The 24,541-nt window shown below is 38.6% G+C and overlaps 1 protein-coding gene and 1 non-coding gene across 20 annotated transcripts; both read left to right on the top strand.

Annotated features, from left to right (window-relative positions):
* The first annotated feature begins 464 nt into the window (after nucleotides 1–464).
* Nucleotides 465–24,516, top strand: LOC128916900 (E1A-binding protein p400-like). 19 transcript variants are annotated; one of them, XM_054219118.1, is made up of 27 exons: nucleotides 465–1,448; nucleotides 2,187–2,392; nucleotides 3,734–3,919; nucleotides 4,148–4,283; nucleotides 4,757–4,835; nucleotides 5,307–5,645; nucleotides 5,917–6,083; nucleotides 7,547–7,716; nucleotides 7,872–8,045; nucleotides 8,136–8,272; nucleotides 9,006–9,192; nucleotides 11,658–11,827; nucleotides 12,897–13,058; nucleotides 13,867–14,915; nucleotides 15,001–15,173; nucleotides 16,169–16,365; nucleotides 17,223–17,334; nucleotides 17,718–17,870; nucleotides 18,653–18,736; nucleotides 19,133–19,261; nucleotides 19,685–19,729; nucleotides 19,873–20,026; nucleotides 20,519–20,760; nucleotides 20,920–21,090; nucleotides 21,555–21,685; nucleotides 22,165–22,243; nucleotides 22,751–24,516. In XM_054219118.1, exons 14-27 carry the CDS (start codon nucleotides 14,795–14,797, stop codon nucleotides 22,961–22,963), a joined length of 2,004 nt encoding a protein of 667 aa, XP_054075093.1. In that variant the 5' UTR covers nucleotides 465–1,448; nucleotides 2,187–2,392; nucleotides 3,734–3,919; nucleotides 4,148–4,283; nucleotides 4,757–4,835; nucleotides 5,307–5,645; nucleotides 5,917–6,083; nucleotides 7,547–7,716; nucleotides 7,872–8,045; nucleotides 8,136–8,272; nucleotides 9,006–9,192; nucleotides 11,658–11,827; nucleotides 12,897–13,058; nucleotides 13,867–14,794; the 3' UTR covers nucleotides 22,964–24,516. The 19 variants fall into 19 exon arrangements, 18 of the variants coding, with proteins under 18 accessions (XP_054075093.1, XP_054075090.1, XP_054075092.1 ...); XM_054219115.1 differs by having other exon boundaries at nucleotides 5,917–6,053; XM_054219117.1 differs by having other exon boundaries at nucleotides 5,917–6,053; nucleotides 9,064–9,192.
* LOC128917319 (small nucleolar RNA SNORA49) lies at nucleotides 15,545–15,686 on the top strand. Its single transcript, XR_008469254.1, has one exon. It is a non-coding gene; the product is annotated as a small nucleolar RNA SNORA49 (small nucleolar RNA).
* Nucleotides 24,517–24,541: the final 25 nt, after the last annotated feature.

Genomic DNA, 24,541 nt, shown 5'->3' on the forward strand with positions numbered 1-24,541 from the left:
GGGAAGAAAAGACAGGCCCCTGTGGCGGGTAGAGGCCCGCAGGGTCGGCCACAGGCTCGGGAAGGCTGAGGCCGGGCGCGTTGGACAGATTCCTGAGGGGAGGAAACACATTTTAAGGGAAATGCAGCTCCTCCGCGGCCGCCCGATTTTCCCTCGACGCCGCCGCGCAGGGGGCAGCCGCGCCCGCCCTTGGCGCATGCGCCGAGTTTGGCCGCTCCCCCCCGCCCGTGGCGGGTGGCACCGTCAGTGCCCGATCTCCCCCCCCCCCCCCCCGCCGTGAGAGGGGAATGGTATCGCTTAGGCGGGGTGGGGCGGAGCGAGGGGCGGCTGCCAGTGCGGCCGCCAGGGGGCGCCGTGGTTGCTGTGCCCCGCGGAGCGCGGCGGGGCCCGGGCGTGTCGCGGGGCAGGGGAACGGGACACCCCGTGGGGCCGGGGGAGGCCCGGCGAGGCCCGGGTGTGTGCCGGTGCGAGGGACTGGGGCACCGAGCGGTGTGAGAGGCGGGCGAGGGCTGGTCGGGGTGGCACGGGCGCCCTGAGGCAGCTGAGGGAGAGCTCACCCCCGCCTCGGTCTGCGCGCCCCGGCGCCGCGCCAGGTCTGTGGAGTTGGGTGTTAAAGAGTCTGTTTTTCTCGCTCCTGGCAGAGGGAGGGCTTCAAGTAAACTGCCTCCTTCCTCCCTCGGCAGCCGCAGCCCCTCCGCGGCGGGCGGGGTCCGCCTGCAGCCGTGCAGCGGCGGGCGCGGGGCGGCAGCCGCCCGGGGAGCTCCTGACGGGAAAGCGGCGGGTAACGCGGCGCCCCCGGCGCCAGGGGGTGTGCGGGGTGCCCTGCGGCAGGGGAGGGGTGGGAATGCCTTCAGGTAACTTCATCTTTCCACTGAAGCTCCTTCCCAGCCCGGCCAGCAGCGCGGCGGGCGTTACCACGTTTTGAGGGCAGCATTTAAACCCTGCTGGAGTTTGTGTTAGTGGCGTACGTGGCTGTAATGGACTTGTAGGGTAAATCCATGTGCCCTTCAAAAGGCAGTGCTCTATGAAACGAGAGATCTGGGAGTCGCGCGTGTCGTTGTCCCAGCTTCCGTCATCTCCAGGGCATGACCGTGTGTGTCGGAGAGCACCGGCCTCCCTCCGTCTCCGCGCCGGCTGAGGTGATGGTCGACCTGTGTCCGTGTGCCTAAAGCAGAAAGGAAGCCTAAAGCGCTCGTTGGCTGTCCTGTGGCATCTTCAACACACAAACGTACCCTCTCAGGGCTCGGTACGTGCTGCGGGAATCCTCTGGACTGCCAGAAATAAAGTTGCTGGATAAATCTACTGGAACAATGAAGAATGCAAGTGGTTGAATTGAGTTAAATGGTCAATGACCACTGAGATGAACTCTCTTTATCAAAGGAAGCAATTCTGTGACCATAAAACACATTTCATAGCAAAATAAAGAGAATGTAAAAGTGAAATTGAAGGTAAATGTGGATAGAGCTTTGGAGGTGGTAGACCAATGCACTGTTTTATTGATAATGAGATACTTTATTAGGTTAACTTTATTATAGTTCAAAAGTAGTACTCCACATAGAGACTCATAATTAGTTTGATAACAGTTTAAAAAAAAGTGTCACGACCTTTAAAATAATGCTGGTACTTCTAGTACATATATTAATGATTTATGATAAAGTATTTACCATCAAATGTAAGTTTTAAGCTTTGTAATGAAAGATAATTGCTTTAATGAGATTTTCTGTAATTGTAACATTATATCTAATACCAATTATTATATGATTTAAAAACTCTCTGGAGAAAATCTTAGCGAACGCTGCACATCTCATTTTCCATGCACTGCACCTAAATTTGTACCCTCTGTGCCTAATTTGTTGTTTTCCTTAATTGATGTTGTTGCATGAATTTTTTCCTTGTTGGTCATTTGATACCCTGGTAGAGGTTGGTTGCCTAGTTATCACCTCTCTGCAGGTTGTTGTTAAAGAAGATATTTGTGGTGTCAAGTTAAAGAGCAGATAAGTACATTCTAGACTAGCAAGCTGCTTGATTTGCATCTTCATAGCTTTTAGGTATGCAATTGTATTGTGGTATGGTGGAAAGTTGGTTTGACCAACATGTTACAGTCTCTATTGCCACTTTCTCTGGTTCTTTTCTATATACCACTATTTTAATTACTGAGATTGCAATTTTTAAACATTTCTCTGCAGGTGGAATGCCTACTGTTCCTCAAGTGGCTCAGCAGATTAGCCAGGAGCAAAACCAAAAGCAAAATGGACCAAACTTCTCAAGTTTGTGTAGTTCTTTACCTGCTCCACACAGCAGGAACCCAGCTTTTCTTCAGCAGCTACAGCCAGCAGGCTGTGTTAAGAAGCGTGTGATTTTGGTCCCAACTCCAGTTCCCATACAACAACAGGTATCAGATTCAAATATTATATTGTATGTGGCTTTGAATGGCTGGTTTTTTGTATTGTAATTGCTGCTGTTGTCTATTCTGCACTATTAAGTAATCTGTCTGAATACCGGGAAGAGAATATCCTCAGAAACAGTGGTAGCGTCTGACCCGTTAAGAAAGTCAAGACAAGATTAATTTTTGGCACTTTCCTGCTACGTTCTCTTGAAATTTTACTTCTTTAATTTATGTCATTTGCGATGTCTACCCAAGTCTCAGTTTCAATATTCCTGTGCTGGATTTTCATTTTCATTGAATCAAAGCCATTTCGTGCTTCAAAGTAAATTTCAGTTATGTGTGGAAGGTTTCAGGTGTGTAAGTTACAAGGTGCAGCAAGAAGGAACAGTGTGCTAACCTCTTGCTGTGTCCTGGCAGTGTTGTCCTTTGTGTTTTGTATTGAGACTTTGTGGATGACAGAATTTATTACTCTAACCTGGGGAGAAAGGAGCAAATCATTCCAGTAGTTTTTGCAAAAGTCTTTACCGAGCACTAATAATTTCCTTCAGATAGCCGTCATATAGCGCGGCTGGGTATAAATCTTCCTTTACAATAAAACTTTGCACTCATTTAAATTTAGAATGCTCTGTAGATAATTGTATCTCTCTTTTGGTTTTAATTAATGGCGCAGACATGCCATATGATTTTTTTTGAAGAAAGAGAAGGAACAAGAAGGAATCAGGCAGATCCTCTAGGGAAGCAGAATTTGTTCTTGTAACGAAATCCTAGAAGGAGATCTAATTGAACCAAATCAATTATTTTAACTGTTTATGCAACGTATTTAGAATAAGGGGGGAGGAATCACAATGAAAATTTGTGCTGCTCGTGCTTACTTGCCAGCAGTTGCAGGTTGCCTACATGTGTTAATAAAAATGCCGTAAACCAAATGTATTTTTATATGAACTTTTTAGAGAATTCTGTCCATCTGGCAGAGCATTTCAATTCTGTGAAATTTCTCACTGAATCAGCCCTGATTCAGTGAAATCCCTCTTCTGATGGGATCTAGAGGTACTATAGGAGGAAAAAATAAAGTCCTCAAAACAGAGTACCACTGCATCCCAAACTTCTATACTGATTTTACATAACGCCATTGCATAACAAAGTCCTTCAGAGTCTTTACATAAATCTGTACAAGATCTGTTATTCATTATCTTTTAAGAAAGTGCAACTTCAAACAGCATAGAATGTTTCCAATGCATAGAATGTAACCAACAATATTGGTTATTCAGGTAACATTTTTCACAGTGTCTCTATCTTGTTTTTGTGTTGTGCAGTAGGAAACATAAGTTTAATTATGTTTATTTGAAGGAAAATGAAATTCTGCAGCGAATGGCAGCACTGAGGAAAGAAGGTTTATGGTCTCTGAAACGTCTGCCCAAACTCCAAGAGACCCCACGGCACAAATCACACCATGATTATCTTTTGGAAGAAATGCAGTGGATGGCAACTGATTTTGTTCAAGAAAGAAGATGGAAGTTGATAACTGCCAAGAGAGTAATGTGAATTTGATATTTTCAACCAAAAAAGGGGGGAAGAATAGGCAGCATTTTCATGGTTAGGACGTGATCACTGAGGTTGTGTGAGTTTTGGTTTGCCTCTCCACTGTGTTTGTAAAGTTTGGGCAGTACTCCTAAGGGGATTGTATTTTTTTTCTTTCTTTAGAAATACGCATTTTATATAGAACAGAGTGAAAACTTAAAATAATTTTACGGTTTTATTCAGCTGATTTTAAGTGTGGCTCGTCATCATGAGGATATGATACTTCATAAGGAAACATGCAAGAAAAGAGAAGCAACTGAGGGCTGTTGCTGCTTTTACTGCTAGAGAAATTGAACATTTCTGGTCCACCATTAAACAGGTAAATGTAAAAAAAAAATAAATTAAAAAAATCTAAAGTTGTACTGAATAAAAACCTATTGGATCGTAACAGCAATAATCTTACAATTAAGCTTTGCTCACCCCACATGGTGAATATTATCTATTGTTAAAGACAGCTTCGTGTTGCAGCTGCATGAATAATTTCAGGCCTTGCATGTCTCGCAGGAAAGTGCTTCACTAATCCTAGTTGGTGCAGACGGCTTGCTGCGGACATTTAAATTCTGATGTGAGTTATTCTTGGGTAGCTCTTGCTTATTATGCAGCCCACTTCTATTCATGGTCAGTTTTGTACACACTGTTTTTTTCTTTGAATGCTCTGCGTTGTAGCCATATCTGATGCCTGTCTTACTATTGAAGAAACGTTAAGTGATTCATAGCTGTATTTGAAGCTAAGTGCGTGCATGTTTGACACTTCCTTCTGCTCTTTTTCTCCCCATTCTCCCTCCATTTTAGGTGGTAGATGTAAAACTGCAAGTTGAGTTAGAAGAGAGGAGGAACAAAGCATTAAACTCACAGAACATCTCAAAAAAAGGTAATAAGAACATAGGACTGGTGGGGTTTTTTTGCATGTTTTTTTTTTCTTTTGCATTCTGGTAGTAGTACTATAAGCGCACCAAAATAAATGTTTAGGAGCTAGTATTTTGGTCTTAGTTTTGAGTCATAAAGATCTCCTTTCTCTAGCTTGCTAACTTCCTGTAGCTCACTAAAGCTTTGATAAACACACTTTAAGGGCTTTTTGTTGCTGAGCTCTTGTTTGTGTCAGGGTTTAGTTTTTTGTCCCTTGGGGGCTGTGCACGAGGCTGAATTCACTAAAACTGTCAATGTGTGCACCTGTGTCTGTCCCACTGCCCTTGTTTATGTAGTTGTTTGACAAACTTAACAGTATTCTTATAGTGTGGAATACGTATGTTCTTTAGACCCTGGATTAGCTGTAAATGGCATCAAATCGGTTAATGAATTATCTCAGGTATGGCAGCACCGTGATTTTTATTGTTTTGTGCAGAAATAAGAGACTCTCTGAATAAGATAGAGAGCCTTCAGAAAGAAGTGGTACTTCCAGATCTTCTCACACCTAACGTAAAGAAATCCATGGCAGATTTAGCAGAGGGTGCTGCTGCTGCAGAAGCATCGTTACCCAAAGGCGGTGCTCAAATCACAACAGTAGCAAAAAGTGATACTCCATCGTTATTACGCGGCACTCTTAGAGATTATCAGAAGACCGGACTGGAGTGGTTGGCAAAGTTGTATAAAATGAATCTCAACGGCATTCTGGCTGATGAAGCTGGACTTGGAAAAACAGTGCAAGTTGTTGCTTTTTTTGCACACCTGGCATGTAATGAAGGTATGAAATATTGTAGGTCTTTTATTTTATAAATCTGTATTTTTAACATTGTGTTAGTGAATGTGTCTTCAGTAAGAGGAAAAAAAAATAATTGCTTTTAATATGTATAACTTAAAGAAATGTGCCTGGAATATATTATATAAAAAAGGACACACAATTCCTTTCATTGTTAATGCATGCGTATGTTCATATATGCACAGTTGCTTTTTCTATTAAGTTGTGGAGTGGTATGCAGTCATTTCCAGTCATGCTGTACCTTTTATCTCTATAGGTAACTGGGGTCCTATTCTTGTTGTTTCACAAAACTTTAATGTGCTGAAGTGGGAGATTGAATTGAAATGCTGGTGTCCTGCTTTGAAAATTCTTCTGTATCTTGGGAACCCACAAGAACTTTTAAAAAAAAGACAGGTATTATGGAACACTGTTTCATCTACACAGGTACTGGGTGACATAAGCGCTACACAGAAAATATCAGCCCAAGTCACGTTTATACCTTTGTGGTTAAAAATTTCAGTATGATGATATCCCAGCCTGGTTCTTTTCTCTTTTGTTTCGTTGTTGTTCACTTCTAGTATGAGACATTTCCTCATTTCATGAATGCTGGTTCATAAGCAGAGTTTGATATTTACCAATAAAACCTGCTTTGATGACCAGCAACGTCTAGCTCACCTTTTGAAGTTGTTTGCATGTACTTACTAGCATGATGTCCCTTTGCACAGATATTTTTGACTAGTGCCTAATGGCTGTATGGGAAACTTGCATCTTTGCTCCAGTGACTTGTACCCCATCTTAGTATTTGCAGAAGTTTATTAAGAAAATGTGTTGAATTTAGCCGTTTTTTGGATGAGAAATTTATCTGTAATCTAGAAGAAGGAAAGGAAGTTTGGTGTGTATTTCGTAGCTTAGAAGACAGGTATATGTTTTCAGGCTTCAAACCTTCACTAAACTTATTTGCAAAATATGCTTCTTCCCTTCCCCCGCCCAAGGTTTGTATTTTCAACTTCCATAGTTACAAGGAACTTCTTGGGTTCCTCCATTAATGCTTTTACAACATACAACTTTTATGCCTCCTTTTGGGATGATGTGTCCTTTCCAGTTACTTTTCAATTTCTTTCCTTATTGGAGTCCTTCGTATAATCATAGATTTACTAGCAATTTTTCACTTCTCTCTTAAATTTGTAAAATTGGGCCATGTAAGTCATGTAATAACTTTTTCTTGCCTTGTGACCTGAGCAGAGCAGAAGAAAATTAACGAAACTGACATAGCTTTGAGCATTTTTATTCCTTTAGTTCTGTGACTTTTCCTTTCATTCTTGCAATTTTAACTTTGTCTTGTGTTTCTAATTTTTTATTTGCCTTTGAAAGCAAATATTAGGATGTTAATTCACACATTTGACATCTTCTGTGATCAAGTTCATAATCATTTTGATACTTACAGGTAGAATTTACCTAAACATTGAAACATATGAATTTTAGAGATTAGAATTTATCCATTAAGTATGAATACTACTGATAACCTGAAAAAACAAGTTATAGGTATTCTGAAATACGTCCAAACTCTTCAAAGAACAATTCAAAAACATGTAAGGAAAGATGGCTTGTCATTGCCGATTGTTTTTGGATTGCAAGGAGACTTGATCTGTGTTTTGTAGGGAAAGTTTTTTTTCTTCTTTAAAGAGCCAGTTTCTGTTAAAGGTATTTTATGTAACGTTTTGAACATCACAACTGGACAATTAAATTGAGCATTCTCTTCCCTTTTGGGATTTTGAAATCTTTGAAGAACTGTACTCGGATAAAGTGCAAGATAATCTGTTTTAATCCCAGAAGAGGAAACACTTAATAATTCTTGCTCGGTAATCCATTAAAAAAACCTTTAGGATTTTTGTGTTTTTATATTGCAGGAATGGACTGACCCCAATGATTTTAATGTATGTATTGCCTCCTGCAAGCAATTCTTTAAAGACTATGAAGCATTCGTGAAAGTACAATGGAGGTACCTACTTCTAGATGAGAGGCAGAACGGTAATAACCTGACAGAGAAGCACTGGGATGCAATACTCAATCTCCAGAGGTCTGCAGCATTCATTAACAGTTTTCTTTTTGCTTTTGTCTATCAGTTACTTCCTGAAATAACTGCACTTATAACTGCAGGTTTTTTGAATTTTCTTGCTGTGATGTAATTTAAGTTATGAAACAGCTCTTAATTGTTATCTTCATTGTTCACAGTCGTCATCGTTTACTCTTGATGGATACGCTTCTGCTACTGCCTTGAAAGGTCTGTGGGCCATTGCCTGTTTCATGATTCCAGGGATTTCCCAATCCTATCTGGATTTTACAAAGGTAGCATCTGGGGAGGGGAATGAAGATCACTACCAGAGAGTGGCGATGAGACTGCAGAGGGTACGTCTCCCTTGGGAATAGTGTCTTAATGCTAGTATCTCTTCTTCTGAGGAAATACAATTAGGAAGTTACTGTTTTTTATTCTTTTAGGTAGTGCAGTCGTTTATTTTGCGGAGGTCCAAAATTCATGTTGAGAAGCAGTTGCCAAGGAAATATGAGCATGTGCTGGCATGTACTCTTTCTAATTGGCAGAAGTCAATGTATAAAGACATCTTGTCTCAACCAAGGTACACCTGTTAAGTAGTTCTTAATTGTTCATTCATCATTAAAGTTAGGAACCATTCCAAATACAGTAAGAAAGCTTGTTTGCTAGTATGTTATTTCTAAGTGAGTCATGGGCAAACCTAAAGATTAAAGCACATGGCATAATCATAGTGCTGTACAGGCTAATCATGTTCTACATTAAGTGGTAATTGTATTCAGCATTTTTTTGGTGTGTGTTTTGGTTTTTTATATCTAATTGTTTCATAAGGTGAAAAGAAGCATAAATAAATAGTACTTGCAGTATTCTATATTTATAACTTAGACAATGGAGCATGTGTCACATTTTTATCTAAATTTAGTTCTTAGGTTATTTAGGAACTGAATATCCTAGGTTATAGTTTCTTTTGCTTTTCTGATATGTCTACTTTGTATTTTCCAATGAATTTGATAATTTAAAGTGGTATTATTCAGTCAATACCACCAATATTCCGTGGCCTTAGTATTGACAATATGTGTTTCATATATTATTCAATGTCATTTTCATTTGGAATAGAGTGGCTATTTGAGAAATTCAGGTCTATGATAATGTGGGTTTTCAAATGAGAATATATTCTATAAATTATTAAAAGTTTGTGTGAATGTGAGAGAAGCTGGAGGAATGGAAGACTGCATTTTTAAACTCATACTTTGGCCTAAGCTCCTAAAAGCACTGGCTTTTAATGAGAATTTAAATTATATTTTCATTTTAAATAACAGAACTCAAGAATGTCTTAGAAGTGGGCACTTTGTCAGTGTATTCCATATTCTGATGCAGCTACTAAGGGCGTGCAACCATCCTGCTCTGCTCAGACCCCGGCTTCCACGTTCTTCCTTTGTATTAGACACGCTGGAGTTTACAACTGCGTCTCTGGTGCTGAGGGCATTGGGATGGGATCTTTGGAAGGTGAGTAGGGGAGTAATTCTCTTGCACTTGACTTGATTTGACTGGGAGAGCAGGTGGCTTAGGACATAAAATTTCTTACACATAATTCAGGTTCCAATTTAATTTCAAAATCTGAATTGCTAATTCATTTATTTTTAGAAGCAACTGCTAAGACGATAAATAATAACTGTTGACTTTATGGTAGTACTGAATTTAGGAGGTATGCTGGGAATTTGCTGTCTTTGTCAGAAGGTCAGACTATTTTGCAACATTTTCTCTTTTTGCTTAAAGATCCCAATTAACCTAAACTGATAAGTCTTGGAATCAAGGGAAAGGTGCCATTCTTGTCCTGTTCTGAGTAGTAAGGGCATAGTTAAGCTGTGTACAGCTCTGGAGATGAGAAGCTGTATCAGATTCCACAGTTTAGTTTTAGCTATAGTCTGTTTGTTAAAGTTACATTGCGAGGGATTTAATCTTTTTTTTTTTTTTTTTTTCCCCTAGTGATTTCAGCAATACTAGAGTGTTAAGAAAGACTGAACAAAGCTAAAACAGTAGCATTATGTGTCCTGGGAAATTCAAGTAGCCACTTCTTTAAGCCTGTTGGAAAAATCATTTTGGGGTGGGGGGACAGGGGCTTGTGGAGGAAATACGGTTAATGTATCAAGGTGGGAATGGATGAGTCTGGACAGTTCTACAAAGGCAAATGTTTTATTTACAAGCATTGAATTAACTGCAGAGCTTGTAACTTGAGGGTGCTGTCCTGTTTTTGACTCTTGGTAACATGAGCATAATGCTCTGTTTTCATGGTGTAGGTTGCTGAAACCTTTTAAAGTAACAGCAGCTGCTCTCTGCACAATCACATGACATGCCTCTTCCACATTTTGGTTTAACCCTGGCATCAGCTGTGAGCTTTTTAATCATTCTCAGATAATGTGGTATTATTACTACTATTTTTATTTTTTTTTACTGCAACTGAATGGTAGTAGAGTCTTTATTTAGGTTGGTTTTGGGTTTTGTTTGTTTGTTTTATAACTTAAGCATGCAGACTGGTCTCTCTTTGATGTGATTGGGATGGAAAACCAAATGACTTGCTACGAAGCACAAATACTGCCAAAACTGAAGGTAACTAGGAAGCTTATTGAAGAGATCTACTGTTCTCCTTTGTCACCCAGACTTGAACCAGTGAAGCTCAAACCAAATAGGTATGCAGTGTTCCAGAGACTGATTGATTGATTTTAAGTAACAGGTGAAAATGAGTAATATTTGTGAGGACCGAGTGGGTTCATTCAGAAGCATTTGTTTTTCTTGCTATCTTTTGTTTCCAAACTGATCACTGCTAAAGACTGTATGCCAGTCTTCTGAGGGAAAGCAGACTGCTTTTTACCACTTAATACTTCTTTTCATTTACGAAGGCTCAGTAGTGATCTTTCCTGCCAAACTCAGTACGAGTTGAAGTCTGGTGTGTTTTTGATCAAGTGGTGGAAGTGACTTCTTGCAGTACAGTTTCCTAAGCAGAATAATTAAATGTTCTCCTAATTAATTTTTAGTCTAAGATGTGCTTGCAAAGCACTTTAAGGAAATCTTGTGGAGAGTTTGGGGGTTGGAGGGGGGAGGAAAAAAAGGTGTTCTGTTAAATTTTGACCTTTTGTTTTTGCTGTTGACTGTTCTCTCCAAAGAGCAGTTGGGAGGGTTCATTTTTGAGTCTTGGAATGAATACAGTTCTTCTGTAGAATACATCAGAGCAATGTAGGCTTAAACATTTTACAATACATTAATCTGATAAAAGCAGAGTATGGTTACTGAAGCCCAAGACAGCTTGTGTAACAGGTTCCAGAAGGATGTCCTGCACTAGTTTTATTAGGCAGTTCTGCCAGAAAGGAGCTTTGTCAGTTAATGAAATTTAAGAATTGGAAGTGGTAGCTAAAATATTTATGTAAAGCAGAAAAAGAACTCATTCTTTTGCCATTTAGACATCTTTAGTTCTCCTGCAGTAGTATACACGAAACAGTTATTGTGAAGTCAGCTTTTACAATTGCAGTATGTTTTTAAAACCAGACTGTCTGAAGATGCATGGAAGTAGAGATCCCCCGCTTTTTGTACTTACATTGCACCTAGCCATAGTTAAGACTTTGCTCCATTAAGAGGTTTGATCTTTATTAGCATCTTTTGGGAAGTTTTTGTGCTGTCTCCAGACTCCAAAGATGATTAAGGAATATGGGAGACCTGTCATGCTTGTACCCCTCCACATAATCTTTCAGAGAAGACTGGAGCATCGTTTGGTGTACTTTGCATTTTACAGTATATTGTGTTTCTTCTGTGCGTTGAGAGAAGCAGAATCCTTCCTGCCATATGCTCCGAGGTTGGGTACCTCTTCTAGCTTAGATTACCGACTAAAAATAATTATTTGCTTTTTAACTTGATTTTGTATTAGGAAGAAGGGATTAACAGCTTCCTTATGTGTAGAAAGACAATTTGTTAATTTTTAGGTTATTTACACCAGTGCAGTATGGACAGAAACCTGAAGGTAGGACTAGAGACTTCTCCAGGTCTCAATTGCAGCAGACACCGGACACAACAACAGTTGCAGCTGATCATCATGAGAAAATACAAAGACGACAACCCTGTGCCATGGTTTTAGAAAATCAGCATAGGAAAGGTATGTTGTGCATGCAATAAACCATTGCTTTCTGGTTTGCTGTCCTTTTTTTTAAATATTGCTTGAATTTGGGAAAGAGATGAGGTTGTACTGAATGCATTTGTGCATTACATATTTGAATATCGAGTTTCATCAGCAGTTTTCTAACAGGAATTTGCTCACAAAATCAAAACAAAATTCCTTATTATCTCTCTGTCTGTCTTTTATAAACGGAATGATACTATTGTGCAAACACTGGAAATTTTGCTAGCAGTTGTGTTGGTCTCCAGGTATACCATCTTAATGAAACTTTTCACACATGTCCTTCCTAATGGACTGAGCAGATTTAGGCATCATCATGGTCCCATTCTCTGTGTCTCTGCTGAGCCACTAGTAAAGGTGATTATTAACTGGGTCTTTTTTATATGATACAGCCCTTTGAAACAGACTGTTTTCAGATGATTGGAGTAGTGGTGCAGTATTTCAAGCACACTCTTTTTCAGGCCTTTTCTAAATTCGGTACGTATTGATTTCAGCTGGGTACAGTATAAGTTTTTGCATGGTTGAATGGGAAGCATTCAGTATGAACACAGACTGAAAATTATATCGGAAAATTATTGTTTTGTGGTGTTAACTGTTCTAAGAAGTTCTTTCATTGCTAAAAAGGAATTGCACAGGAAAAGATCTCTTATTCTGTGGTTGTTTTCCCCCCAAACTTTGCTTAAAATATACCCGTGCAGACTCTTGAAGCCCTTGCAAAGTTTGTACAGTGTCAAATTGAATGAGTACACGTGTGAAATACCAGTCAAACTCTATCATATCTAGGAAATCATCCTTTTTTTTTTTTATGGGTCTACTAGTGGTACTGAGAGAAACAACATTTCATGTGTAGCTTGAGAACACACAGTCTTAGAAGGAGACCTAGTCTGTTTGGAGTTAAGTGCAGCCTAAGAGTTATGTCTGGAGTAATATTTCTCTTTATTGGAAATAGGGCACACTATATGCATGGGATAAACATCCGAATCCTGCAGTGTACAGCAAGGAAATTCTTATTTTTAAACTTTATACATTTTTTCTCTTCGCTTAACAGCCAGCAAGATAGTACTCGGCCCAATGGCTTCCACAGCTGGAGCACAAATGAGAGTTGCTCAGACAGAGAAGTCCGTAATGTTACAGTTTAGAGAGAAAACACTTACTTTGTCTTACAGTCAATTCTGTCGGCTTATTGGTGGACAGTCTCTGAAGTACCAAGGTAAGGTGCTACATGATTCTATTTGCATCTTTCTCTTTCTTTTTTTTTAACAGAGTGAATCTTTTGCCTGTATTTAAATTTGCTTCTTCCTCGAGGAGCATGAAACTTTAATGAAGCTCATTAATGACCTCTAGCTCGTTTTTTTTTTTTCCATTTCCATTTTTTAACTATTCAGAAATTGAAATACTAGAAGCTACAATATCCTTGTATTGTAATATCATGTGTCTGTGAAATTAAATTGTTTTTCTTCATTAAAATATTTTTCTTGTCTTGCTGCTTTCCTGGAAAATTGAATTTATTAATGTGACAGGGGATGACTTGAGCACTAAATCTAAATCAGTATCCACACTTTCATGCCCAACTCAGGTACTATGCTAACTCTTTATTTGATAGAGTATATACTTGATCATGAACAATGTATGGTTTACAAGATTCGTATTTGTTCACTGAATTGGTAAAGCTTTAATTTTTAAATCATGTAGAATATTGTAATCAGCTAGTCTCATCCATCTGTACTAATGGTCTCTGGTGGTAGTTTGAAAGTCGTATTATATTTTTGCCGATAGGCATAAAGTAAGAAAGCAGATTTATTTTTCACTAAAATACCAAACCTAACATCTGTCCTTGTACCCCAAATACTATTCTAATTGTCAGCTTTTCTCTTGCTCACTTCTCCTTTCATAATCAGTCATAGAACTATTGCATTAACTAAATTATCCTTGATTTCAACTTTCTTTTGCATAAATTTCTTTTTTGCATAAGCTTTATCTGGTCAAAATATATTCAGAAAAGAATTTTTAATTTAAAGGGTATCATAGAAGAAAAAAGGCAACTAAAGGAACGCCTGGACAAAATATATTTTGCAAATGAGCGTCGTTGTTCCAAAACCCCCTTGTATGGCAGAGACTTGTTGGAAATTTGCTCTTGGATCAGTGAAAGAAAAATCTCTCAGCATTGTTCTGCCAGGATTAACAAATGGCGCTGGGCTGGCTTTGCAAATTGCCTTCCATATTCAAATACTTCCGAGATTCTAAAGGATCCATTGCAAGAACTCATTCTGACATTGAAGCAGGAACAGATCGCCCTGAAGGATCTTGTTACTAGGTGATTGAGGCAAATCTGTTTGCAGTCTGCACAAAATTGACAGGTGTATACAACCATCCAAAACAGGCTATTTACCTAAAGTACTGTAAAATGGTAAAAGTGATAAATTGATTGCCTTGTTTTATCCTTATTGCAGGCTAAATTCCTTTATGCAGAGTCTATTTGCATCTCTGATGTATAATTCTAGATCATTCTAAGAGTTGAAAACTCTTAATAGTTCCATGTCAATTGTTATTACTTATGTAGCAATTCTACTTTATTTTGACATATCTGATATTTTTTGTGTGAATACTTACAAAAAAGTAGGAGCTGTAAGTCAGCTTATCTAAGTAACTTTACGGATAGTTGCAATTTCCTCTTGTCTTGTACTGATCTTTAGTGGTTTTGCATTTTCTTGTTGATAAAACTTCATCTACTGATTTACTTTCAATTACCTTTTGCCAGGTCCTTGATGTCTGCATGGAAGCATAATCTTTTGTTACTGTTTTTGAATAGTTAATAGCCCAAACTGTTAAAAAATGGTATATTAAAGCTTTGGTTTGTTTTATAGAGATCTGTCCACATTGCCAGCTGTAGCTGTTGCTCCTCCGTATTTGTATGTAGCAAATCCTCCTTATACATATACCCATGAAATGAAAGTCTTGGAGTTTAATCTGAAAGAACAGATACTTCCCTACTTCCATTCAGTGGAGCAGATAGCAAGGCCTCGTTTTCTACAGTTTCCAGATCCCCGACTGGTGCAGAGTGATTCAGGTATCCAGTTATAACTGGGCGAATGTGCTTTCTCTAGTTGTTGAATGCTGCCTGCAGAACCTTCAAGTTCTTATTTCATAAACAGGCAAGATGGAGGCTCTGGCTGTCTTGCTTCGGAAGCTGAAAGCAAGAGCACATCGTGTGTTGATTTTGACGCAGATGATTCCAATGCTTGATATACTGGAGCTTTTCTTGGACTTCCATTTTCTCCGGTACATAAGAGTTAGTGAGAGTGACGCTCACAGTTGGCATTATCTGGTAAGAGAACCTCTTACTCAAGTTAATGGCGAATAGATGCTCATAGTGGGAGGGAGAATGCTAAAGGGAAGTCTAATACATTTGCAAAATTCATTTGCATAATTTCCTTAGTTAAGCAAATTATGTATGTAGCTGTAGCACAAAATATGTAATTATATATGAAATATGTCAGTCATATTGCTATCTGATGAGGCATCCAGGGCGTTTCCAAGAGGTATGCCACTAGTTGTCCTATATTTATGAGTAATTTGTGCTTGAAAGACAGACGTTTCATTTCACAATAGCGTTTTGACTAATTGCTTTTGCTTTCATTATCCGTAGCTATCTACATTGTTAGTACTTCAAGTGTAGTTCCTGTTTTTATGTTGGCACTTCCTCAGCCTTACTCCAGGGGCTTTTGGTTTTTTTTGTAGAGTGCCCTGGCATTGCCTGAGGATAAATTGAAAGTATGCTCAATTCCCTCCCCAGTAAGACTCTCAGTATCCTCTGGGGCCTACAATTTGAGCAAACATTAACAATATAGTTAAGTTATTCTTTTCTTATTTTTTACTTCAAATTGCATTTTTATCCTTTCTGTCAGATGCAGTGTAAAACATAAAGGAATACTTTGCCTTAAAGAACACAAGGCAGCACAATAGAAGGGATTCGATTTAGTCAATAGACAAGAAAAATGATGAAGCACACACAGAATGCAATAACTCAGTCGGGTGTGCTTAGTCATAGGACATAATGTGACTACTGTAATAGATGTTTAGATTTTTATCTGGTTGACTGTACCATAAATTAATAGTTTTAATGGTACACAAATTAATTTTGAATTGTGTAGATCTGTAATGTGGGCAGTCAGATAACTTAAAATGTTTGCACGCTTAATGTAGGTTAGGGAAGTAATAAGAATGCAAATTTTATGATCTCATTCTGTAAAAAAGTTTGTTTAGAGATTTATGCTTTATTAATATGAATATGTAATTAAGTTGCTTGTCTCCCCATTTTAGGAATCCATAAAAAACTTCAACCGAGACAAGCGATTCTTCTGTGCTATTCTTTTTTCCCACACTCCTTCTACAGGTATCAGCCATGTAGATGTGGATTCTGTTGTCTTCTATGACACTGATTTAGATCCGCTGATGGATACAAAGGCTAAAGAATGGTGTGATAAAATTGCAAGAGGCAGAGATATTCACATATACAGGTGACTTTTACACTAAGAAATAGTATAAGTGCTTTAAAATAAAAAATCAAAAAGCTGTTTTTAGGTGAAACTAGGGTTTTTGGTTGAGATCATCCTTTTAGTTTAAGTCATTTGGTCTTTTAAGATCCCTTTAAAGATTGGATAAGTCAGACGTACTTCTTCCCTTCAGACTAAAGGGAAAATGAAAACCCTGTCCTGTCCTTTCCCTTGCTGTATCCTTTATTCCTGTCTTTCCCTCCCACTTTCGTCTTGTAAGCCATCTGGATTTCTGTGTTGGGACAGTCAAAATTAACATTAATATCTGTGGGTGTTTTCTGCTCTTTATAAACAATAAATGTCTTTCTTGATGGTTTATCATTGGATTTCAAATCCACTAGTGATGAGATGCTGATTTTCATGTAGTTCTAAGATATATTTGAAAGCTTCTTGCACGTGACTGTTTCTTTTCCTGGAAGGACATGCTGAGAGCAGTGGGGAGCTCTTGCTCACCTTACACCACTGGCCAGGTATGCATGGGTGTGCAGTGCAGATCCTGTTAGCAAATAACCTGCTACTGTAAGGATTTTTAAAAAATCCAATTGTATAGAAGACAATACTGTTTATTCTTCATTTTGAAAATAAGAACTTAAAAGAAGCTGGTGTTTTGAAAATATGATATCAGATGTAAAAAGGAAGCTTTCCTCTAAGAAACTAAAAAAAAAAAATACAAAACTTCCTATGAAAATACCTGATGGACTTTAAACTAGTTTTGGTGCTCACTGCCATAGGCAAGGAACATTTAACATGTAACAGTTGAGTTTCAGGAAGCATCACTGTTTTCTAGGGAACAGTATTTAATGAGTTTCTTTGTTTTACAGGCTTGTAAGTGGTAATTCTGTTGAAGAGAGGCTGTTGAAAAAGGGTATTAAACATTTGATTCAAGAAGTGGCTGCTCAGGGAGATGATTGTTCAACAGACTTTTTAACTCAGGTACTGTAACGTGAAGAATGTGAGCAGTTCTTTAATGATACATAAAAATGAGTGCTTTACTAGATCAGAGTAAGACTTTTAGATATCATCTGCTTTCATACTTATTTCCAGACTTGTTTGGAGGCCAGTGGTATGTGATCATAGTTAAAATCAGTAAAAGTCATGAACTGTTAGCTCATATAGAAAATCAGAAGATAAAAATATCTAAAAAGAAAACTGTGTTTGTTCCAATTGTAATTTTACACTATTTTTGTCATTGTTTTAATCAAACAAAACCAACATCTCCTCCAGCAAAAGCTGTCAAATATGTCTGTAATCTGACTTTTCTAAACTCAATTTTAGGATGATTAAAAAACTTTTGACATCCTACATTGTCTTATAAGGGTCTTTGCTCTGAATATGGAAAAGAGGATTCCAGAAAGTTTACAGAAGAGACACGATCTGAGATAAGAAATGACATAGATTCAGAGATGCGTGATCTAGGAAATACTATGCGTCCTTCACAGTTGAAACAGCTGGCTAGATTTGTGGATCAGGTATGATGATTGCTCTTGTTTTATGTAAACCTTTAGAAATATTTGAAGTTTACTTTTCTGTGCAACAGTCTGGCTTTCATAAAGTACCTTATTTCCACTCCATTTACATGAAACTGTTCTGTGCAAACTTAAATACTGAAACAATCCTGGGAGGTAATCTGAGCTTGTTGATAGATCTGTTCACATACTGAAACATTTAAGTCATCAAATGTTCTCCTGAGGATTGTGAAGTGCATTGGACTAAACTGTATCTTGTGATATAAAACTGTTTTACAGTCCTGTGCTTTGCCAGATGCTTGTGTTTTTTCTTTAAAGGCCTTGGATCTGTTTCTTCTTTACCGTGAAATGGCTATTCTAGCATTCCCTAAATTCTGTCGGATTCTGATTGCCTCCCTTTCCCTTTGCAGAACCCAAGTGGCAGCCTGCCTACTAACAGCCAGGCAAGCGTGTGTGTAATAACTCGGATGGGATTCTCTTTTTTTTTTTTTTTTTTTTTTTTTTTTTTTTTTTTTTTTAAAGTTAGGAAGATGGAAGCCAGCAGTTGGAGCTTATTCTCAGTGATACCTGTGGAATGTGAGCAGACTAGCTAGGGACCAGAATGTCAGATTTTTGGTCCTTAGATGTCTTTCGTAGCTTAATTATGGTGCCATTATTTGCAATCAAAATAAATACATTTATTGGTTGGGGGGTTTTCCTGCTTGTTTTTAAATTACTGGCTATTTACGTGTTTCTAATTCAAAAGCTAAATAGCTAGCAGTGTGTCAAAATGTTTTTCTGAACAGCTTAAGCCCATTGAAAAGTATGCGTTGAATTTCTTGGAATTGTTTCATACTTTGAATGATCAAAACAGCCAGAAAATCAACAAGGTAAGCGAGTAATTGACTATATCTCATTTTCTGAGTAATGAAGAAAAACAAAACAGAAAACCTCAGCTATTGTCAGATTTTCTTTTTTGTTTATTTGGGGTTTTTATTTGGTTTTTTTGTTTATGAGCACTGAAATTTTGATCCAAATGATCGTGGTCTAAAAACACACTGGTTCCTAATTAACAGGTAGACATATTTCCCTTTCTCTTTACTGGCATGAGGGCCTTATCCAAGAATGAAAACTCAGTTTAGCTAACTTTGCTATGACCGTTAGCCTATGAAAACAACTTATTATGTAGTTACCAGACTCAAATCTGTGGCAATTTACTGCTGTTGGCATATTTATTGTGTGAAAAGTGGTAATATTTTAAAGTGTACAAATTTTCTTCCTAAAAGGAGTTAAAAACTGCAAATACAAAATGGGAATATCAACATGCCAAGGAGCTGAAAAAGGCAGAAGAAAGATTTCAGGAGGAAGTGAAAGAGGAACTCTTAACCTATACCAGAGAAGATGCTTATAACGTGGTAACATCAAGGGATCTCCAAGTCCCTGCTTTTCAAAGACTTTGCGTATTGTGACTATGAACCATGTATTTAAGGATGTCTGTTGGGTTCCTATTGCACTGGTCTTATGCCCTTGCACAAAGGACTGTAACCCTGGACAGTTTTAATTCTGTAGAGTAGCAGGCTGCGGTTTTAGCAGGAGCTAGCTGTTGGTTTGTAGGTTGACTTGTAATTGTACAGCTATGTATCGAGGTAATAATAACTGAAGGAAGAGACTGAAAAAAATATGTTGGCTTTTGAAAATTAAGGTTAATTACTTAAAATATATTTTTTTCTAAGTATTTTTTTTATTCTAATTATTGCAAACATACTTATGTTTCTAAATGCTGAGCTCTGGGCTGGATGATGTATTGATATTTTAAAAACTGCTTGTTTCTCACACAGGAATTTGTCTGTGAAGGCCCAGATGGAGAAATAGAAATAATGCCTGTAAGTCAGTAGACCTTATTTAATCTGAAGGAAACCTTACCTAAAATGCTTTAATTAACGGCAAACTGTGGGTTGTTTGTTGTTGTTAATGTTCTGTGTTGGGTTTTTTTGCTTTTGTTTGTTTGTTTGTTTGTTTTTTTAAGCTTTGGACTCCCCCTGTTGCACCTGTGAATCATGATGATGTCTACACTAATTCTGTTATGTGTCTGATGTACAGTAGTACCCCCATTCCAGAGTCTAAGCTTCCACCTCTCTTTGTCAGGAAGGGGCGTAAGCGGCAGAGAACAGATCTGTTCTGTAAGTTGGATTCAAAATTGTATTGGAAGGTGCAGTAATATTTTTGTATGAAACAATATGAAAACTCTTTTGTGTTTAAGATTTTAGGCATGCATATACCATTATCTCTCTTAAGCTTGAAATCGCTCAGAAAAAATGATTGACTGTAGAGTGAGAGCAGAGGGAGTGCACTGTGAAAACTTGCTGTTGTCCTTACAAATTAGAAATAGAAATAGGGGTGAATTCAATGAGCAGGAGTAAAGCAGTGAGATACCTGTGTGTCCATTTGATCTGTTTCTAAGCTTATTTTCGTAGTGAAGTGAGAAGCTATTAAAAAATGACTGATCAAGTCAAATACTGTACTAGGGGGCCATAGGTTGAAGGTACCTGTATTCATGAAAATACTGCAAAAGGCTTATCATTAGATGATTTGCAGCAATCAGTTTTCTGTCATGATCTCGTTGCACAAAGTTCCTTTCTCACTGGAGATAGTAACTTTGTCCTGTCAATAAGCTTCAGGTGAGAGAAAGAAGCATTGCCATAGAAAGATGGTTGTTCCTCCACCTTCACTTTTCAAGCAAGTGACTCCAAGAATATTGAAAACACAACAGAAGAGCAAAGCTGAGCAGACCCCGCTCTGGGTGAAACAGAAAATGTCTTTTGCAAGACCTTTGCCAGCTCTTACCAAGTCAGCTGCTGACACTGGACAGGATAGTCCTGCATGGCTAATTGCTGAAGACTTGGCACTGTTAAAAGTAAGTTGGTACTTCATTTTTATTGACTTCAGAAACTTATTACTTGGACGTTTGTTACAGCATCCATAGACCTTGATTAATACAGGGTTATACATGCTTGTGCACAAAACAACATTTAGTTGAAACATTACACTGCTTTGATTTCTCTCTGCCTCCTAGGCAATGAAGCAGTTACGGAGACGTCCTTTAAACTTTGCTATTGTGTCGCCAGCACAGACAGCAAACTGGGACTTTGTCAGCCATGTGGTTAATTCTTGTAACTATGTTTATCGCTCCCCAAAGCAATGCGAAAATTGCTACATAAAAGCATTTGCAGGTCCAGAAGGAGAGGTGAGTTTAAGCTGAAATGGGCATTACATTGTGAGGACTTGGGTTTTTCTTGCTTTGTTTTGTTTTTTAAATTCCTCATTGCTGTTTGTGGACTACACAAATGTTTAGTAAGCAGAATCATAACTATATTTTAGAGTTTTGAATAGCTTCAAAATATACAAGCAAATGCTAGTAAATATCTTCTCCTGTCAGTATGAACTACTATAGGTTATATTTATTGTAGTTTCCATACACTTAAGAATATGAGTTTCCCCATATGACAATGAATAGGACCTTGGATGTATCACTTTGCACTATCAGTATATTTAAAATAACAAAGGGGGGCTATTTATTTTAACTTTTATTTAAGTGCCAGGATATTAATTGTCTTCAGTCAAGACTATTTGTGAACTATGATTTTTCAGACAGGGGACTTATGACTACTTATTTTTGGTACCTAAGCCTTCAATTTCTATTTATTCCAGAACATAGGTGGTTATCCCCTTCGTGTCAGACAAGCCTATGCTAAAGACCAGAATTCTGAGCATACTCAAATCTTTATGAATCACTTTGAGTTGATGACTGCTAGAAGAAGTAGTTCCTCAAATACATTTCTGTAAGTTTACTTTTACTGTCAATGGTCATTTTCCCCAGATTTAACATTTAATCAGTTTGGTGGCCTGATTGGTGAAATTTTTTTCTCTTAAGCACAAACGTATTTCACAGTGGTATTTCTCATCAGGGGTGCTGTGATGACCTTCAGCCTTAAGTTAAAGTAGTGAATGCGCCATCAAGGAATCAAACCTGCGCTTGTGCTGATATAAAGAAAAGCTTGGAGTGCTTCAGAATTGCTCCACGTGATGTACCGGGGGGGTCAGCCCAGGCTTTCCTCAACTCATTTCTCAGGTCTAACAATACAGCTGTCATATTTCTAGGGAAAGAACTGTCTGGAGTTCCCTGCTAATCCCCAGCTTTGTCAAATTTTAATTGCAGAGTCCTCTCACAGAATTTTAAAGTTCTTTGTGTTAAAATGTCATGAATATTAAAGTAGTTGCAAAAAATTAAGTTAGCTTCAATTACTTCATTTACTTTCAGTGCAGACAACTATGACAAGCTCCTGCCTGAGCCCAAAGTTGTTTCCATCTACGCAGAGCCTATGATGATACAGGAAAAGGTCTGTTCAGTTTTTCCAGGTGAATTCTGTTCTGTGCGTTCTTTTCAATAACTTCTCAGTTCTCTTCAGTTTCAAATACGTTTAAATTACTTTTTTGTGTAAAAGCAATGGGAAAGGCTGGGAGTAAGGAAAAATTATCAGGGTTTTTGGAAGACTGAAAATTGTTCAATATGGGTTTTGACTGCCTGATCCCCTTTATCAGTGCATCAAAGCTATCAGTTGTCCATTCCCAATCTATTCCTTACTGTATTGAAATTGTCTCATTTTTTTGGCATTTTAACCATGTCAGAAGCAGACAAACATGATATATAAAACCTTTTTGTCAGGTTGGAATTTTCTGTTGCAATTTTTGGTACAGAAAATTAGGAATTCATTTCAGGTTAAATCTTTACATGACTTTGTGGCAACAGTCATGCGTTTGTTCTATTCAGAATAAAAATAATAAAAAAGAAACCTATTGCTGTGATTTCGGGCCCCCCCATCCTTCCTGTATTTCTGTTGTCGTAGGCATTGCCTGAAGAACAAATAGCTCCTCAAATGCAGGAGCAACAGCCCAGACAGGAGCAAGAAGAGGAACAAAGTGTGGGGCAAATCCAAACCCAGTGTCAGCCACAGGGGGAAACACAGGTGAGAAACAAAACTGCGATTGCCACGCGGTGTGTGAATTTGGGTCACTCCTGCAGCTGCCGGCAGGGAAATGTGTTCCTCCCGGCTAAATGAAAGTGTGAGCCCAGATTCACGTGCACTTACGGCATCTGCTGTGACTTCGCTGAGGCTGTGTGTAGGACTCTCAGTAAAGCTGGAGTATTGGGATGTTGAGTAACAGGAGAATTTTGTTTTATCTGAGCTGAGGTGAACGGACTTAAGTGTTAGCAAAAACACAGTCTTGTTCAAGGATATAAGAATAGTATTCAAAGAATAATTATAGACAAGCTCTTTCTTAAACATACAGAATTTTGGGCTTCATCCCAGAGTGGGTTTTATGATGCTGAAAAAGGAATTCCATATATGGAGCAGAACAAATGTCATTTTATGGTACTAATATAACTGAACTTGTTCATTGTATTTATCTCCCTCATTGGGAGAATTTCTTAAAACTTCACACCCTCTTTTGTGGTCACTTTAAAACACTTGTAAATATTAAAAATGCCATATATTCTATGGCACTTTGTGGCTTCAGGAGGTACAGTCCTTCCAGCCATAGCTATGTTGCAGCGGGTGTGGGTGGTACCTGCCGCTCTGGCACTGCTGGAGCCCCCGGCCCCCATCTGCAAACAGAAGCGTTTGACAGCATCAGTTGTCACCATCATTCCGATGACAGCTCTGCAGGTGCTTGTGGTGACTCCACTGATATCAGGTGACTTTTTATTTTCAGTTCACGTTCTGCTTTTGAAAATAAATCCTCAAATCTTTATTAAACAGCATTGTTCTCTTTAAAGTTTATTGACAATGAAGGTGATGGGAAAATAGTCCTTCACTAAGTCCTTTACTCTTTAGAAAACAGTATATCCCTAGATGTTGTACTACATAATTTTAATTACGTAGAATTGTAAACACCATCATCTCTCTATACTGTCACTTGTCTTAATTCTTCTCTTAGACAGTTTTATCTCTGTACTTTTAGCTAGTAATCAATATTCGTCTCAAATTTAATTTAAATTTAGTTGCTGAGAGTCCCAGGAGCTCAGTCCTGGTCCCCAGACCACACTGACTTCTTTGGCGGTGATGGAATGGCTGCAGATGTGGCCCTGGTACGCAGCATCCTCGGTGCCTGGTATTTAAGCAGCGGAACATCTGCTTTGTAAATGAGAATTGAATGTTGTTACTGAGCAGGTGGAAACTGTATTTTCCTTATTGCTGAAGCATTCCTAGTTTTTTTTGATGGTATTTTATTGTAATCAAGAATTGCCCTAGGTTACGTTTTTTCTCCTTTTGCATTGTATGAGGCTTTTATTGCCCGGGCTCCAGGTGAGCAGTGTACAGTTGTGCTGGAAGTAGGGAAGTTTTCTTTGTGGATTTTTACACTAAATCTTGAAGAAAGTTGTCTCCAGAAATTACTGGAGACAGAGAAGCTGTGGATGTCCCAGCCCTCTGGAGGTGTTCAAGGCCAGGCTCGATGGGGCTCTGGGCAGCCTGGTGAGGCGGGAGGTGTCCCTGCCCAGGGCAGGGGCTGGAACTGGATGGTCTTTAAGGTCCCTGCCCACCCAAACCCTTCTGTGACACTCTTTGGCCGGCGCACACGCTCCCGGATCCTCGCTACAATAAAAGTGGATATTCTGTCCTGTCCCCGAGCCTGTT

The sequence above is a fragment of the Rissa tridactyla genome, chromosome 13 (assembly GCF_028500815.1).
Source record: "Rissa tridactyla isolate bRisTri1 chromosome 13, bRisTri1.patW.cur.20221130, whole genome shotgun sequence".
NCBI classification, from domain to species: Eukaryota; Metazoa; Chordata; class Aves; order Charadriiformes; family Laridae; genus Rissa; species Rissa tridactyla.

What these genes read in the sequence shown, in the direction of transcription:
- LOC128916900 (XM_054219118.1), top strand. Translation starts at nt 14,795, where the DNA reads ATGAAAGTCTTGGAGTTTAATCTGAAAGAACAGATACTTCCCTACTTC. An exon ending in GAGAAATAGAAATAATGCCT is followed by an intron (nt 19,730 to 19,872) that starts GTAAGTCAGTAG and finishes TGTTTTTTTAAG; the next exon opens with CTTTGGACTCCCCCTGTTGC. An exon ending in CTATGATGATACAGGAAAAG is followed by an intron (nt 22,244 to 22,750) that starts GTCTGTTCAGTT and finishes CTGTTGTCGTAG; the next exon opens with GCATTGCCTGAAGAACAAAT.